Below are 17,091 nucleotides of genomic sequence, written 5' to 3' on the forward strand. Positions count from 1 at the left end.
GCTCACCCAGTTCAACCTCTGCCATGAGCAGGGACATCTTCACCAGCTCAGGTTGCTCAGAGCCCCGTCCAGCCTGGCCTGGGATGTCTCCAGGGATGGTTCATCCACCACCTCTCTGGGCAACCTGGGCCAGGCTCTCACCACCCTTAGTGTACAAAATTTCTTCCTCATGTCCAGCCTGAATCTCCCTCTTTTAGTTTAAAACAATCACCCCTTGTCCTATGACAAAGAGATTAGGACAAAACTCTCCAGGTTCTACTAGAAGGTGCAGAGCAAAGACAATCTCTTGTAAATACATGTTTTTCCATTTGGTTTGGTGGTTTTTGTTTTGTTTTGCTTTGTTTTTTTTAAAGTTACTTTCACTGCTTTCCAACCATTATTCATCTTTCTGCCCTCATGCACAGCAGCAATTTCTGTTGACATCAACAGGCAAGGAAAGGGCAGTGTTTGGCCCCCCATTCCCATGGCGACGTTAGTCCCATGGAGACGGTAGTAATTTCAAAGGCTTTGCATTAATTTCAATATAAAGAGGCATTAGTCTAATAAGTGTTCTTCTTTCATGTGCCTGAAAAGTGCCATTTAGGAAATGTTAGCTAAAAGGGCTGCAAGAGCAGAGAAGGGGTGAGGGTCGCTGGCTCTTTTTGCATGTGAATTTTTGTATTTTAAGGGAATAGAAGGAACTTGGCTGCTTTCCCAAGGTTTTTTGCATGACTGGCAGAAAGGGGCTCAAGCCGACGGTAGGACACCCACAGACACTGTCCCGTTGGGATGTTCCCAGGACAATTTTGGGAGGTTTTGAGGTATTTTCTACTCTTCCCAGGTTATCTCTTTGTTTCAGGCTTAAAAATGTGATGGTTTGATGTGTCATCCCAGGGGGTAACTTGATTTCTGTCGGCAAGGCAGATGGGTTTTGGGTAGAGCCAGGTAGCTGGGGTGTTACTGAGAACATGAAAGCTGCGGCTTCTGGACATGATTTTACTGCATTTCACTGGGTTTGTTGAATGAAAATGGAATTTGGAGCATGTGAAAGGATGCAAAAGGCGGTGGTGACTCCAGAGAAGGAACAGGAGGAAAAAGAGAGTGCTGGCAAAACGGAGTCACTCAGCTGTGAATCGCCTTTAAAAAAGCCATTATCCCATTACATCTCCAGCATGGATCCTCAGCCTGGGATTTTTTACTGATTGTCTTAACCTAGTTTTTAACCTCCATAAAATAAATTGAATTTTTAAGAAAAGGAGCAGTAATTTTTAGTTTTTTGAAAAAGCACTATTAAAAGTGATCAAGAGACCACGCTCTTTATTACTAGCTAGGGACATTTTTCATGCTCCAACATCTGCTGCTTTTTCCAGCTCACCTGGTCCAACCATCCTGCATGTCCCTTCTTTTGCCCTTGCAAGATCAGACGCCAGCAGCCCCCCTTGCGCTGGACATTGTGTGATGGGACATGTCCCTCCGCTCCCATCCCACCCAGTGCCACAGACCCAGCCAGTGCTAATGAGAGACTCTTGAATAAGATGCATATTTTTATATTTTAAATCTTTATTACAGTGATTACTGTTAGTGTAAACCAAATGTTGTCTTCTGTGTGCTGAGGTCTGGCCGTGTAGGGTTAGACCAAAGGTCCCTCAGTTTTCTTCCACAGAATGGTCAAAAGCTAAGGAAAAAATAGGTAAAACAGGGTAAATAAATAGTGCCCCAGCTCATGGTATAGCCACGCTTGATGGCTGGCATATCTGCAGCTGGCTGGTGCTTTTCCTCATGATCTGAAATATGTATTCTCTGCAAATCACTAAGCCAGACAAATTGGAAAATTTTTCTTAGAATAGTGAAATGAGGTCCCAGGTTGTGGAGCTTCTCTATGTGATTCCCTCCTGATGTCTGAGGGGATGCTTTGCCCCTAAATTAGCCTTGGCAAAGTCAGAAAAAAAGTCATTATTTTTTAAATGGCAAAAAAAAAAATAATTCAAAGCTCTCCCACTAACAAAAGAAGAAAACTCAACTGTTATTCAGATCAAAGTAATCCTAAATATGCCCTTCTGCAACAAAGCTTCACAAGCTCTCCTTGCTGGCTGGGTTTGATTGCCTCTGCACAGAAATGAAAGGCAGTGCAAAGGCTTCGTTTGGATCTCCCAGGCTCCCACTATATTAGTGCCGCTCTACTGCTTTCAATGAGTTTATTCTGAATTTACATCCCCCCGAGGCACCAGAATCAGACCCCTGGTAGCTCTTTTCCCCAGAAATACAAAATCAGGGGACCAAAATCTGTTCTTCGTTGCATGAATGCAGACAGGGAGAAACTTTGCAGCGAGAGCTATCAGCTGCATGGTCGCGTTAATGTGGTTGTGACCGAGATCAGGGATCTGCTGTGATGTCTTTGTCGTTCACATCTGCTGGATTTGGGATGCTTTTGAGTACTTCCCTACCCAACTTGCTGAGTCCTCAGCTCAGAAAGTGAGGGAAATACTGAATCCTCAACCAAATGTGTCCCTTCCTCCCAGAATCCTCATTGCATGTTGTAACTGCAGCTCCTTTTGGCTTTGCCTCTTGCAATATTTTCTGTGGCGGGCAGTCCAGCCGCTCCCCAAACCCTCTCAGCCTGCCACCACTGCATATTTAAAATTAAATCATCAGGTCCCCAGTGCCTTTGCGCAGCTTCCAGCTTGCCTGGAGGTCCATAGCTGCTCATAGAGCATTTTTCAGCAGTTCCCTCCCCATCCTTTTAATAAATCTTTTATAAATCTAAGCCTCTCCCTGACTCCAAAGAGTGCATCAGTCATCTTCTAAAGCCAACTGCCTTTCATCCTGCCCTCAGAAGTACATTAATATCTGAAAGTCCTAAAAAAAATAGCAGCTATTTATCAGCAGCTCTGGGATCACAGGGCCCCATTAGCACGATGCCGGGTGAAGGCAGCAACGTCACATCATGTTTTGGTACCTGCCTGCATCCCAGTCCCTGTCCGCATCCCGATGCAGGGAGTCTGGGTGGTCCCTGGAGACTTTCTCCAAGTCACTGGCAACTGAATTAAAGAGTAGTTTTATTCTCTCCCCCATCTTTATTCATCCTGTCCAGGTGTGTTTTATGAACAAATAGATATGATTTAAACCACATAATTGATAGATGGCTGTGAACATAATGCAGGCTGAAGCAGCAATCAGCCTGATTGTGAGTGGTTGTTGCGTGTCTGGACCTCGTGGAGAAAGCATTTGATGGGACTTAGCCTGGAAATGTTTGGGTTTTATTTCACAAATATCTTATATTTAGCTCAAATTAACTGAACTCTGCTGTTCCACTGTGGAAATGTGGAGTAATTTCTCTGACTTCAGATTTCTGCGGATGTACTTGGCCCCGTATGGAGCAGCCAGGCTGCAGCCAAGCCCTGGTGCTGCCCTTACTCTGTCCCACTGAATAGAGAGACATGATGGAAGATCACTTTTTGCCTTTGTTATCTGATTTATCCCATGAACTGCAAGCTGCAACAATTAGCCAAACCCCAAAATATCTTTGGCATTAAAATTGGACAAAAAGAATATAAAGAAGCATTCTGTGCTGCTGACGCATTACCATTCACTACAAATCCCCATGATGGATACCAGAACTGCTTTGAATAACAGATACTTCTGGAAGCCTTCCAGCTCACAAAATGAACTGGACCGAGTCACAGCTATCACTCCATATCCAGAGGCTGGAGTTAAAATTGCTGTTCTCACTGCAACTTTGAGCAGACACCTGATTTTTTTTTTAATCCATTTATTTACCTCTGTTAAATCCATGGATAATTAAACTAACTAGGCTGCTTGAAGGGATAACACAACCTCAAGGATGCATGCTCTATTAAATACAGTTTAGAGTGAAAGGAGCAGTTCTGACTCCTTTCTGAGTTGGAAAAGTGAGTGAAAATAGCCAAGATGTGGGCAAAACCTACTGATGTGCCATGTTGTGGTCTGTGTTTGCAGGGAATGAGAGGGAAGGATGGACGGCTGAAGGAAAGGGGTAGAAAAATCTAGCTTTTCTTGTTATTCAGACTATTCGTGTTATTTTCACAAGGTCATTTTCATTTTTTGGAGGGTTCAGGTTGTCACCAAATACTTTAATTAAAACAGACACTACACTAGCTATTACCCATCGCTAATGAGACCCCTGACTGAGTGCATATAGGAACAGAAAGCACTTCTTCCATTCCACTCAATTACCCTAACAAATCCTTTTACAGTCCAGAGTACCTCCATTTGTGAAAATGTTTAGCTCCAAACGAATCCCCCCTCCCTGTTTCCAGGATGAGATAAATAAAAGTGTCTCAGCCCTGAGGTCTGTGCGCTCCTGGGGTGTGAGCGGCGATTCCTGATTTGTGCTTCATGTCCCTCTGTGTGCTCATGGCTCGGAACATCTGCAGAAGAAAGCTTCAAATCGCCCGTGCAGCTACTTTCCCACATGGGTGCTCATCCAAGCCCAGGTGGCAGCAGGGAAATAAGGGTAATGAAAGAGCAAGGATTCATTTTTATTTGACTGCAAATGCAAAGCGATGCGGTGACGTTGCACACATGGTCTGTGGATTTATCTGCTGGTGCTTCCATTTGGAAGGGCTGGGAAAGCCCTGATGTGGTGGGCAAGGTGTTGGTCCGGCTTCTGCTGGTTGTCCCTCTCAAGATGCTGCAATATCAATTGGATGAAATAACCTGACCTCCCCTCAGAGCCCTAGGGACGCGAAGGCAAAAAGACCTAATCCAGAGGCTGTTGCAGTCAGGAAGAGGCTTCCCCTCGGCATCCAATTTTTCATATCTTTAGCTGACCTGTTGGCCAAGGCTTTTACAGTCTGCCCTCCTGGCCTTAAATGACCTTGCAGACAGTCTAAAACATAAGTCCGTTTGGCTGAGGATGCGCTGTGGTTTCAAGTAGGAATTAATTTGCAGGAGTCGGATGGGCCTGTGTTCGTGCAGAAGGTCAGACTGGCCACGATGTTCCCTTCTGGCTTTATAATCTCCCGTCTAATCTGTCCATGCTGAATGAGTGGCAGATGCTCACCATTGCATTTCTGGACCAAAACATAGGTCCTAAACGGTTTCTTCAGCTTTCCAATGCTGCATGGACATAGAGCTTGGCCCAGCAAGCAGACGAATCCATCCGTCTCCCTCCCTCTTTTACAATAAAACCACAACAAAAATACCCGCAAAAAACATTAGAAGATTCCAGCAAGTATTTGATGAGTATCTGGAGGGACTGAGGCTGATTAGAGTGGGTAAGGGTTTTATTTACCATTTTTGTCCTCTTGGCTAGCTGTGTGCCAGATGCATTTACTGTGTGGAAGAGAAGCAAAACCAAACCCTATGAGCTTAGAGGGCCAGCACAGCCCTTGCCCAGATGCCAGAGCTCCTTCCCTTGGCCAGCAGGATCTTTTTTGGGGAAGATAATTTCATTTCAGCTTTCCCGAATGCTTGGAAGTATGTGTTCAGTGAAAAATTGTCACAAAACATTCATTTGAAGTTTTGGGGGTTTATTGTTTTAACAGTTCTCTCTGTGTTTTCCTCCTGGTGTGTTTCTGCTGTACGTTTCCCTCCTAGAGCAAACGGGAGCGCATGAAGGCGTGGGTACGGGCACGTCTGCCCGCCTGCTGCCGGGAGAGAGACTCCTGGTCCATCTACGTCTTCGCCCCTCACTCCAGGTAAGGTGGCTGCGGTCAGGCATGCCGGGCATGGATGCCCTTGTTATGATGGCTTGCTCTACCTGTCTATCCCAAATGAGCCTGTATCAGTCCACAAAAGTCCCAGTCCTTGCTCCAGCATCGTATTGGGGTCACACAACAAAGACTTACTCCAGGCCAGGCATGGTCCTGGAGAGACCTATAGCCCAGGGCATGGCTACAACTTTATCAAGTTCATCCTTTGTTTCATTGGTGATGCCAGTGCGCTGAAAGTTTTCCAATTGATGTAGCGTGGGGAGTTTGGAGCAGTATCTGAATTTACCCCCAGTGTGCACTTACAAGACAGCAAAAGATGCTCCTTGACCTCCTAAACCTGCTATTCAACCTGGACTTCTCTCTCCTCCTCCTTCCCCTTCTCTCTCTCCCGAACCCCGCCAGAAAACAACCTCTCCTTGCCTGCAGGACCCATCTCCACCCTCCCGAAAGCCCAGCCACGGGGCCCCCTGGGCTCAGTGTTCTCCTCTGGACATTAACTCACGCTGTACGAGGGTTTCCCGTGTTCAAGCCCGTGGGTCCTGGGCAGCATTTGAGTTCATTCATACAAAGATTAGAGAGATTTTCAGAAACAGACTTTGGGAAATGTAATACGGTATTATAAATCCTGGGTCAGTGTACAGCCATCTGTCACAATAAATAGCTTCTGTCCCTTTGTTCCATGTGCGCTCAACCCTTATGCATTTGCTGGGAGTATTTTTGCTTTATTTAAGCTAAACCTGAGCACTATGGACCAGGTAGAGGGTCAGATCTAAACCTGGCCGCATGTCCGAGTTGTGGAAGCAGCTGCTCCATTTCAAGTGACCCAAAATCCCCTATGAACATGACCAGGGCTTGAAATTCTCTAGACCAGTTCTGTAGCTTGGTTCCTTTCCTATTCATACCCCGATCTGCCTGCAGTGTGTGGCTCTGCCAGGGAGGGGATTGGGAGATTGTAGCTCATCTGCTTTGCAAACAGAGCACTCGATTCCCCTGCCATGCGTCGGGCTGCTGCGTTTCTCCCCAACTGGTCAAGCATTAATAGCTACTCTGTGTCTTCTCTTTTTATTTTTCTTTTCTCCTTCTTTCTTGGCAGATTTCGTCTGATGTGCAATAAAATCATCACACACAAGATGTTTGATCATATCGTCTTGGTGATAATTTTCCTGAACTGCATTACCATCGCCATGGAACGGCCCAAAATCGAGCCCCACAGTGCTGTGAGTTTCCAAGGTTAACCTTTTCCTGTGCTCCTCGTGGAGCCAACACCCGTGGCCTGGATCCCACTGATATGCTCTTGGTGTCACTTTCTTTCTCTTTTTTAAATGGGAAGCCACCAACACCCCCTGTGTATCCTTTGAATTAGGTACAACAACTCTCTTGATTCCTACCCAGCGTCCTTTCAAAATGCAAGAGCAGAGCTCATGGCCTGCAATATATCAAATATCCCATTTCTGCAAGTACAATCAAGGTTTTAACACATGACATAAGCATGACATCTGTCTTGGTTTCCTTCCCTGGTAAACCTTCAAACACTTTTCCTCTTTCAACACAATGTTCGTTTCTCCCATCTGTTCTCCATGGGCACGTATGTGAGGTGTGAAGGGAATGGGGGAAACTGTTCATTTCATACTCTTCTCTCCCCTTTGTGTATCAGCTTTGTTGTGACACAAGAAAAACGGAATGGATACATGCTCTGCAATGCCGTTTCCCTGAACCATTTTGTTTTGACAGACTATGTAAGGATTTCTCAAACCAGACCCTGAGAGCGCCAACATCCATTGGTCAGAGGGGCAGAATCATCCTATTGCTCTTTATTTTAGCATAGATTGTGGCTGAGAGATAGCCTGAGTTGTTGCAGATGTATTGTGAAAGACTGCTCATATAGCAATCTAGATGGAATCCTGTTTTGTTGATGTAGGCGTGTCAGGCTGTTCATTTTTGTGGATCTTCAATGTGAGACCTTAAAACTGGAGTCTTAGCTGCTCTGTGCCTATTTTAAACTTTCCATAGTAGTCCTTCTTACTGTAACAGTTTGCCCAGCGGTCCCTCCCCTAAATCCATCATCTCTTTTTCTTTTGTTTATTGTGCACTTGTGGTGCTCTGACTGACAGATACAAGAGATCAAGTCTCCCTGTCAGGTCAACTAGCAGGAGAAAATCACCCTGCTGTTCCCCAAATGAGGCACCCTCAGAATGTCCCTTGAAATCCTAGATGCTACCTTGAAGCCCCTGGCTGTGTTCTCTTAAAGTCACCATTCCTCAAGCTTGGCTCCAAAAGGAACTGTAGTCATGCAGGGATAGAGGGAATGATGTGACGTGTATGAGGTAGAGGAGTCCACAGCAAAGCGCTACAGCATGAAAAAGCAGTACTTTGTATGTGAGAGGAGAAAGATGAGCTGTGGTGTCCCTGGGCATCAGAAGGGAGCAGAGAGGGAGGGAGACAGGAGTTGGCGTGAGGCTAATCAGCATCAGGGTATAAACAAGGGAACCCAAAAGGGTGACCCAGGGCTGGAGCTGAGCTCAGACCATGGTCTGAGAGCAGCAGAAAGAAGGGGAATGCTGAGCAGTGAGGCAAGGAGCTGGGAACCAGGAGGCGTGCGCAGATCCTGCTTGCACTGATGGAGCTCTCATCTGGAAGCCAACAGAGTTAGTTTAGCTTGAGTTGTTTAAAATAATTGTACTTTGCTTCCTCAAGCTGTGGATTTTCTAGCTGCTTCAAGCGAGTTCTCTTTCCCTGTCCCAGTTTCAGCTGGCTTATCAGAACAAGGGCGGCTGTTGCCAGCCAACACGCGCTCCCCATCGCAGAGTGCACGACATGGGCCATGGAGATTATCCTTCAAAATAGCCATGCGCTTGCCAGAGAGGAATGTAATATCCTCCATCTCTTCTCCATGCTATTGCTGTTTTATCTCCAGCTCCACAAGCGGGTCCCTGCCCTCTGTCTCCCACACGCTGCCTACCCTTCCGCAACTGTCTTTTGTGTAGTAGGCAGCTAACGGACAGAGATGTTTCCTATCACAGCTCAGGCAGTCACAGTGAAGGTCTAGGACCTAATTAATTATGGAGTCAGTATGGAAACAAGCTACTCTGTGGTTCCTGAGTCACTTCCAGTAAATCATGATCTGGCAAGTGAGAGGGTTGCCAAGGTGTTTTGTCTTGTTTAAATTGCATCTCATTTTGAGCGAGCGATCTGCATCTCTTACAGGACTGCTCTGTAGGGAGTGGCAGAAATAAATCCAAAATTGTTATTAGCAGAGCTGGGGCTGGTTCAGTCGTATGTGCACATGCATATATGTACCCGCATCATCTTTCCTCCAGCCTCTGCCTGCTGCCGTCCATTTTTCAGTAGAGGCAATGAGAGATTGTTCGGGGATTAGGGAAAAGTGTAATTTATTTAATGATCATCATTAAAAAGAAAGGTTTCTGCTAACTACAGATAGGGAACCAGTCTGTGGTCTCATCTGTAATCACTGGCTGCTATTGCAGAGCAGTGGCAGTGGGGACTGCATGGTTTGGTGGATAGCACAGGCGACAGGGAGATGAGACTATTGGGCTTCACGCCTAGGTCTGGCCTGTGGCTTTGGGCAAGTGAATCAACCTTTTGGGGACAGGTCTCAGCTGGCGTAAACCCCCAGAGCTTCCCTGGCTTCGGTCGAGCTGTGACAACTCATGTCAGCCGCGCTTCGGCGTCCCGCGGGCCCTGCGTGCCTTGCAGCACAGCCACTCCAATATTGACTGAATTTCTAGCAGGACTGGGAGCTCAGTGATATTTGCACTGTGCAGTGACGTCCGCAGGTGAGGGGCAGGTATAGATTTGTCAAGGGGGAGGAGATGTCTCTGTTTCTACTGAGGTGGAGGGGAGGATTTGGGAGCAGATGGGGGGTTTGGGGATAGATGGGGGCAGATATTTGGGGGCAAATGAGGGAATTTGGGAGCAGGTGCCAGTGCTGCCTCTGTCCATGGTGCTGAGCCAGAGCTGGGCATTGGCCATGCTGGGCTGTGCAGAGCAAAATTATCTAAATATTTAGATATTTGCCTCTTTGTGAGCAAACAGTCTGAGTCTTGTTTCGGCACAGAAGCTGGAGAACAGTTAGCAACCCCTCAAATATGCACAGGGAGACGTACAGCTGTGGAGAGCAGGCTATAAAAACTTGTTTCTCATTTTCTTTTTCATAGGAACGGATTTTCCTAACGCTCTCCAACTACATCTTTACAGTTATCTTCCTGACAGAGATGACAGTTAAGGTAAATGAAGCTGGAGGATAAGTGTGCCTGTATTGTATCAGCAGTATTTTATTACAGTGGACTTGCAAAACGCCTAGGTCTACCAGCTACGAGTGAGGTGTATGTTTTCCTCATCTGAGTCATACTCAAATACTCACCACATGCCTTATTCTGAGCACGTTTTACATCAGAACAATTTCACTGAAGTTGCTCTTGATTTACACCATTATGCGAGCAATGGGATGCTTCAATTTGGCAATCCTTCCCTATTCAGCAAAGCTCTTGAGCACTTGCTTAACTTCAGCCATGCATGTAAGTCCCATTGTCTTCAATAGCCAATTGTCCTCAACAACCTAAGCAGCTCTGTGCTTTCCTGAGGAGGGAGAGACTTAAGCACGTTGAAGCACTTTGCTGGATTTGAGGCAGGAGGCTCAGAAACCTATTGCTGTAAATCTCTCTTGTGTAATTCATAATCATCTCACAGAACAATTGCTCTTTCTTTGGAAAGTTTTTCTAGTTTCTTTATTTGCAAAGCTTGTAAATGGTTGCTTTGGGTCAGCTACTCTGAACCTTTACTCTAGCAGTCTATCGGAATAAAATAAGACCAAACTTTTTATGCCAAAGCTAAACTTATTAGGAACAGTTTGTGCAACTAGGTTTAGTTGCATTAAAAATATATCAGCTGTAAGGCACAATCTGAGATGTTTCTGAAGAGGTATTTTTAAAATTCTTGCTGATTTGTCTAATTAGACTTCTATACTGGGAAGCAAATGGACTCACAGACTTCTGTCTGTAAATAATGCATTCTCAGCAGGTTGCTAACGGGAAGAAATATATTGGATGCAATAGTTATAATTTATTGCAACTTGGTGTCCGGGCAGGTGGTGGCACTAGGCTTGTGTTTTGGGGAGAAAGCCTACTTGAAAAGCAGCTGGAACGTGCTAGATGGGGTGCTGGTTCTCATCTCCGTCATCGACATCCTGGTCTCGATGGTGTCAGACAGTGGTACAAAAATCCTCGGGATGCTGCGGGTTCTGAGACTGCTGAGGACGCTGCGGCCCTTACGGTAAGAGGAGGATGAGGAGTGACGTCAAAGAGTGTAGTGTGTGTGCCGAATTGAGAGCTGAGCCCCTTCTGCAAGCATCAGCATCTGTGCAAGGAAAAAGAGCAAGTGGGACAAGTGTACGGTGTCTGTCACCACATTATGCCCAACGTGCTGCTCCACAGACAACACGGGTCCGCAGGTCTTGCAGAGCTGCAAGGAGCTCTGGGTACTCGCTGGGTTTTGGGACCAGCCCCAAGTGCAGTAGTAAACTGATCAATGCCTCTTTTGCTCATTAAAACACACATCCCCTGCTATTTGTGTTCTCATTTGCTCTGTCTAAAGTGCAGCTTAACAGCTTCTTCTCCCCCTTTCCTTCAGGCAGTCGATGGCTTTCATAACAAAGAAAGAAATTAGTAGCAGGTGGCAGAACGTTTTTAAGGAAGCAAAGACTAAACTGTTGCTTAACTTAGAATGCAAAAAAGCCTCTTTTTATCCCCCTCAGTTTCCCATTAATTTTACAGCAAGATTTATTTTGCAAATTGCCCCAACAAGATGAAAGCAATTGTCCTGCTAACTTGCCTCCCCCATCTCCAGCAGCAGGCAGTATCCTGTGCTCCAGGGGCAGGCACCCCTTGGACAAGGACCTGCCCACGGACCAGCCTCTTCCAACAGAAAGCTGTTTAGTCCTGTACCCCAAGGCATGGAAGTTTCACTCGGTGCTAAATGCAGTCCCTCTTTAATACCATCGTTGCTGCTCTTGTTATGCAGCCGCTAACAAACCTTCCTGCTCAAAGCATCTTTGTGTGCCTGTCATATCTTACTGATGCTTCCTTCATAAAAGGTTTGCTTTGAGTGAGGATTTCTCTTTCAGGACAGAAAAATAGGACCCTGCTTCTGACAGAAGATGTTGTTTTACTACCCCTGTGTGAATAATAAGTCTAAATAACAATGGCCATGCCTATATGTAGATGTTTCAAATATTCTCAACCGCTAGGAAAGACATTCTGTTAAATTAGGCTATGTGTATCTTTTGCCTGGTGAGTTTGAGAACGTGAGCTGCTTTAATAATTTTTATCTGGCCAGAAGATGCCATTGGTGTGGCTCAGCTCCCTGACCATATGACCAGGCTGTCTTCCTACATGACTCCAATTCAGACTTCTTTTTTGTCTTCGTGTGTCCCTCAGCATCTCTGTGTCAACTGTAATTTCTGGGGGCAGTTTCTGCCAGGTTGCTGGTTCGATAGATCTACTCTGCTCTTCTGTTTTGGCTGATTTTTGGTCCATGTTAAGAAAACCTACAAAATAATCTGGGTAGTTCTGGGTAAAAGCAGGATTGATTTCCAGTCTTTGAACTGTGGAATGTGAGTTTCTCCTTTGAGGTGGTGTGGGTAAATCAGATCTAGAGGAGGCGGCTTAGGTTGTGCTGAGCCCTGTCTTCATTTCCTACAGGCTTTCTTTGCAATCACCTGTGTGCACGAGTTGTCTGCAGTTCTGGGGAACAATCCGCTGAGTAGCTGCAGGCTGGAGGAAGACCTGCCATCTGGAGCATGTGCAGGATTAGGCTCTTCCATTGCTATTTCATTCCTGTTGGCATTTGATATGTTTTCTCAAGAGAGGCTGTGAATGTTTTCAGCCAACGTACTGCTTTCTACTACAAAGGAAATGTAAAAAGATAGCAACAAACCCATTCCCTAAATATGTTCACAATCAGTTCTATTCCCCTGTAATGAGATTTGTAGGAAATGAAAAAAGCAGCCATCAGACTAGGGGCTTTTCAGTGAGTCATAAATCTCCGCTTGTGGAAACCCATCTGCCTCTGGGATGCACATCTGGGCTGCCCACAGCTGCCCACTCTGCCTGTGCTGCAGCACCCCATCTGCCCAGGATCTTCAGCTGGATCAACATGGGGTGACAGTTGGGACAGGTGACTCGAGGTCTCTGCACACCGTGGCTCCAGTCCCCATGTCAAGTCCCCTGTGGAGACTGAGCCCATGTTTGTCTTTCCCAAGCAGGGGTAGGGCAGGAACCAAAGCAAATGCTCTGTCCCCACCATGGAGGAGCCAACCAAGTTCCTTCTGTCCTCCCTTCACATGGGCACTTGGGGACAGGGCAGCAGGGAGGACACCCTCCACAAGAAGCCAAGCCATGGCTGTGCATGTCACGCTCAACTCAGGGGCAGGGACAGTCCTCGTCATCCCTGCTTTGGTTTTCCTGGTTGATGGTCTGAAGGAGTTCTTCTTGCAAAAGACCTCCCTCATTCTGTTTCTTATTTTCTCCTGTGAAAAGAGCCCCATTGCTTTATGCAGCACACACAACTATGCACGCTTGTGCCTTTTGTACAGGCATTAAAAAAAACCAAACAAGCAAACAACAAAACAAAACACAAAAAAGCACAAAACTCTACTGGCCTGTGTGCCAGTCATGGGCTTTTGATTGCATGGTTGATTATCAGCCTCCAAATTGAATCCATGAGGATCCAATCCCAGCTTCGTGACCAGAATTCCAAAAATATATTCACAAAGGAGTGACATTTAAAGATGTCTCCATGACCCTCTGATGTTTCAGCCAGTAGAGGAATTGCTTATACAGTAACATTCCTTCCTAATGCATTCAACCTGCTGTTGTTGGGATCAAGTGTTGTAACTTAAGATACAAGAGAAATCAAAATTTAAAATGTATTCAGAATTAATGTGAATGGACTTCAGTGCTGTTTTACTTTCTATAGCGCCTGGGCTTCGACTTCCAAAGCTGATGGATGAATTATTCACTTTTCATAACATCTCAGTATGAAATAGTAATTTCATAGACTCTTTTCTATCCATCATATTATCACCTTTGCTATTTTTTTTTTTTTTTTAATATATGGAGGAAGATCTTAATTAACATCGATATACTACTTCATCTAAGTGTTACTTCTTCTTCTGAGTGCTCTGATCAGACCAGCAGCCCTAACAGGAGCGTGATCCTGCTGGGGTGAGGCTGGCTGTGGGCTTGGAGTGTCTCACGCCAGGGCTTTAACAGCATCAGGAATGCTGAGACCAGCAGAACCAGGAGGAACTCAAGGGATTCACATTTCTTCACAATGAAAACTAAAAGGTCTCATTTCAATTTCCCCATTTGTCATATGCCTAATGCAGACTGGAATTATCCTGAGTGCAAGCTCGGCGAGTCTACGGCTCTGGCACACCTGGAGGGCTCCAAATCAGCTGGATCCCTCAGCAATAAATTGCAGGAGTGGTGGCTCAGATAATATGAGTTTACAAGCCTGATTTCAGAAGGACCTCGGGCAATATTGATGAGGCGCGGGGATGCTGTTTGTTGACATATTGGAACTGACACTAATAATCTGGAAGTGCTGAGGGTTTCACTGGCACTTCTTAGGAAGTTATGAGACTCTCAGGAGAGCGGCAGGAGCTTTTGCGCAGACCTGCCTTGACGTTGGATCAGGCCCTTAGTTTGAGGCAGCTCCAAGATCTGAAGGTTTTCATCAGTAAGAACTATTATTTTTCAAAATCTTTTCAAAGTCTTCTCTCCCTGTAGGGTTGGAAACAGCACTGGCGTGGAGCTAAACTGGTGGCAGCTTTCACCCTTATGCATTCTCATTTGAGGAATTCCCTGGTTGATCAAAACTCTGAAAGCAGCCAAATGCTGCAGTTTCTCAGACTTCTTTTTATCCTCAACGCACATGACTTTAAGAGGTCAGACGAGTAACCTCCTATTTTCTCTCTCTGCTGGATACCAAAGGGTATCTCACAAGGGAAATCACTTTATTATTTCTAGAATAGGCTTTCTTAATAAGCGTTGGAGAAAGTTATCAACTTTAGACTCCAGAGACTAAATTTCTTCCTTGTTCCCCAAAATTTAAGGATGCTCCAGTATTTTAGACGAAAGGCCTTCAATTTAGAAGACCTGACTTCAGTTCCATCCTGTGTAACAGTGAACAGAATACCTAAATCAAGATCCCTAAAGGCACCACAGTACCTAATTTCAGAATCATTGGAAATGAAGTGCCTGCATACGTCTAAGCACATGGCTTGCAGTCCTGCCATGCCTCAGTTTCCCCTCTCTAGTTTGGCACTTGTAGTATTTCACCCAGGTCTGTGTGAGGGTAATAGCTGAGGGATGCTGAGTTCTTTAGACCAGCTGAGGATCCAAAAGAGCAATTCATCCTTAGACTGTCCAGCCCAAATCTTGCTTTGCCCACTCAGACAGAGTGGGAAGAGCCCTTGTCCTGAGCATGAGGAAAGCCTGGTGCCCAAAATAGGGACCCACAAGAGCCATCTGAGAGAGACGCGCAGCGTGAGGAATAGCAGCATTGCCTTTTGTGTTTCACTGGTAAGGGGGTGCATAAAAATACCACCATCTGTTTCCTTTTTTAAATGATAATTTATGAGTTACCCTCGACATTTTGAGTAAATATTTAACAAGAAATAAAGGGAAATAATTTTTAGCTTTTGAAGATACTGTTTAAAGCCAACAGTTCTTGAAAGACCTGGTGGTGCCTGTGCACTGAGCAGTGCAGTTTGCTAAACCTGTCGGCTCTGGGGCAGGAGGGGGCTGGACCAGGCTTAGCTGGGGTCCCAGCGGAGGCCACGTGTGTCAGGCATGTGATGTGTCCATGGGCATCTCTGCTGGGAGCACCACAGCCCGGGAGAGAGTTGGAGAACTTGGATCCTCTCCAGGCAACAAAACTCCCAACTGTGCTTCAGGTGGTGCAGCCAGACTTGGGGTGAAATGGGAGAGCACCCCCATGGCAAAAGAGAGAATGGGGCAGAAACAAGAAGGCGGAGAAATCTGTGGTGCTTTTGAGTGTCAGGTGTTCAGAGGAGTCACCAGCCAGTACCCAGAAGCACACAGGTACTGCCCTCCCTCGGACTCGCACAGCAGACAGCGATTTCTGCCTTGGGAAAGCAGTTTCTATGGCATCAGTACAAATAGATTTACAGAGCTAGTGAAATGCTTAATTCCAGTTGGCATCATGAGGAGGGAGGCATCCAACTTCTTCAGATGCCTTTCTCGGTCCCCCAGCTCTCCACCTTCAAGTCTGTGAGCCTGAATACCTCATTCATCTTCCCCAGCACAGTGAGATGGCTTCTCTAAATCACACTAGCTTTCTTCTTTCATTGTAGTGTTGTCCTTGAGAGTATAGTACAGTCTCTACAGTCTCTACTTGTTTTTTTTTTTTTTTTACCAGAGCTTTTGTGCTTACTTGTCTCCACAGGGTCATTAGTCGAGCCCAAGGACTGAAGCTGGTGGTGGAGACTCTCATGTCATCCCTGAAGCCCATTGGGAACATTGTGGTCATCTGCTGTGCCTTTTTCATAATATTTGGGATCCTGGGAGTTCAGGTGAGTCCCTTGGAAGCCCCAACACCGAACCCAAAAGCATCATGAGCCCCAGATGGCCCCACATCTGGGTATCTGTACCAATGGGCAGGCTATGAGCATTTCTGCAACCAAGCAATAGGTTGTTTGGCCCTCTTGGGGAATGCTCCTTGCACTTAGCAAGGAGGAAGCAGATTTCCCAATAATAGTCAGCCATTAAAACCTCTTTAACAATTACAACCTAACAACAGTTGCCCAGCTACACGCATCCCTGGCCACAGCTGAAGGAGCAATGGTTAGAGCCAGCTAGTGGGGCTGGTTTTGCCTCTCACTGGTTCAAGGTCCTCTGCTCAGCTCTAGAAATGCGTGTTCACTTTGAATCCATAACTTTGCCATCTTAACAACCTGGAAAGGCTCAGACATAAGGACTTACGCAGCTCTGTCCCCACCCCAGCAGCATAGCATGGTTCTTTTAAGTGCTCTCAAGACAACTTATTCCTAGCGACATCTTGAACTTCTTGAAGCTTCTCCGTTGCATGCAGTGATACTAAAGCCAATATCATGACCCTCTCAAAGGCACAGAATGGGCTTTCTTTCCACCACAAGAACTTCTGCCTGCAGAAGGATGTAAATAAAGATATTTCTTCACTTTCTTCCCCAGCCACACCAGAGAAGGGTCAGGTCTAAAACATGATATTTACCAGAAAAGCTCTGCACTGGGAAACTCTTAAATCCCATTCCTGTTCTGGCTGGGAGATAATGTGGGGACATCTCCCCTCCACCTTTTTTCTAGGTATAAAGCAATGGGGAAATAGAAACTCTCAGAGC

At 45.9% G+C, this 17,091-nt stretch overlaps 1 protein-coding gene across 1 annotated transcript in view; it reads left to right on the forward strand.

The window, feature by feature from the left end:
* CACNA1G (calcium voltage-gated channel subunit alpha1 G) overlaps positions 1-17,091 on the forward strand; it is a gene marked incomplete at its 3' end in the record, with an annotated part of 137,244 nt that overhangs the window by 84,225 nt on the left and 35,928 nt on the right. Inside the window, exons 18-22 of the mRNA XM_080356526.1 lie at positions 5,557-5,657; positions 6,766-6,889; positions 9,848-9,916; positions 10,777-10,961; positions 16,161-16,287. Coding sequence (XP_080212652.1) covers positions 5,557-5,657; positions 6,766-6,889; positions 9,848-9,916; positions 10,777-10,961; positions 16,161-16,287 — 606 coding nt within the window. The remainder of the gene's footprint in view (positions 1-5,556; positions 5,658-6,765; positions 6,890-9,847; positions 9,917-10,776; positions 10,962-16,160; positions 16,288-17,091) is intronic.

This window comes from Nesoenas mayeri (genome assembly GCF_963082525.1).
Source record: "Nesoenas mayeri genome assembly, chromosome: 19".
Taxonomy (NCBI): domain Eukaryota; kingdom Metazoa; phylum Chordata; class Aves; order Columbiformes; family Columbidae; genus Nesoenas; species Nesoenas mayeri.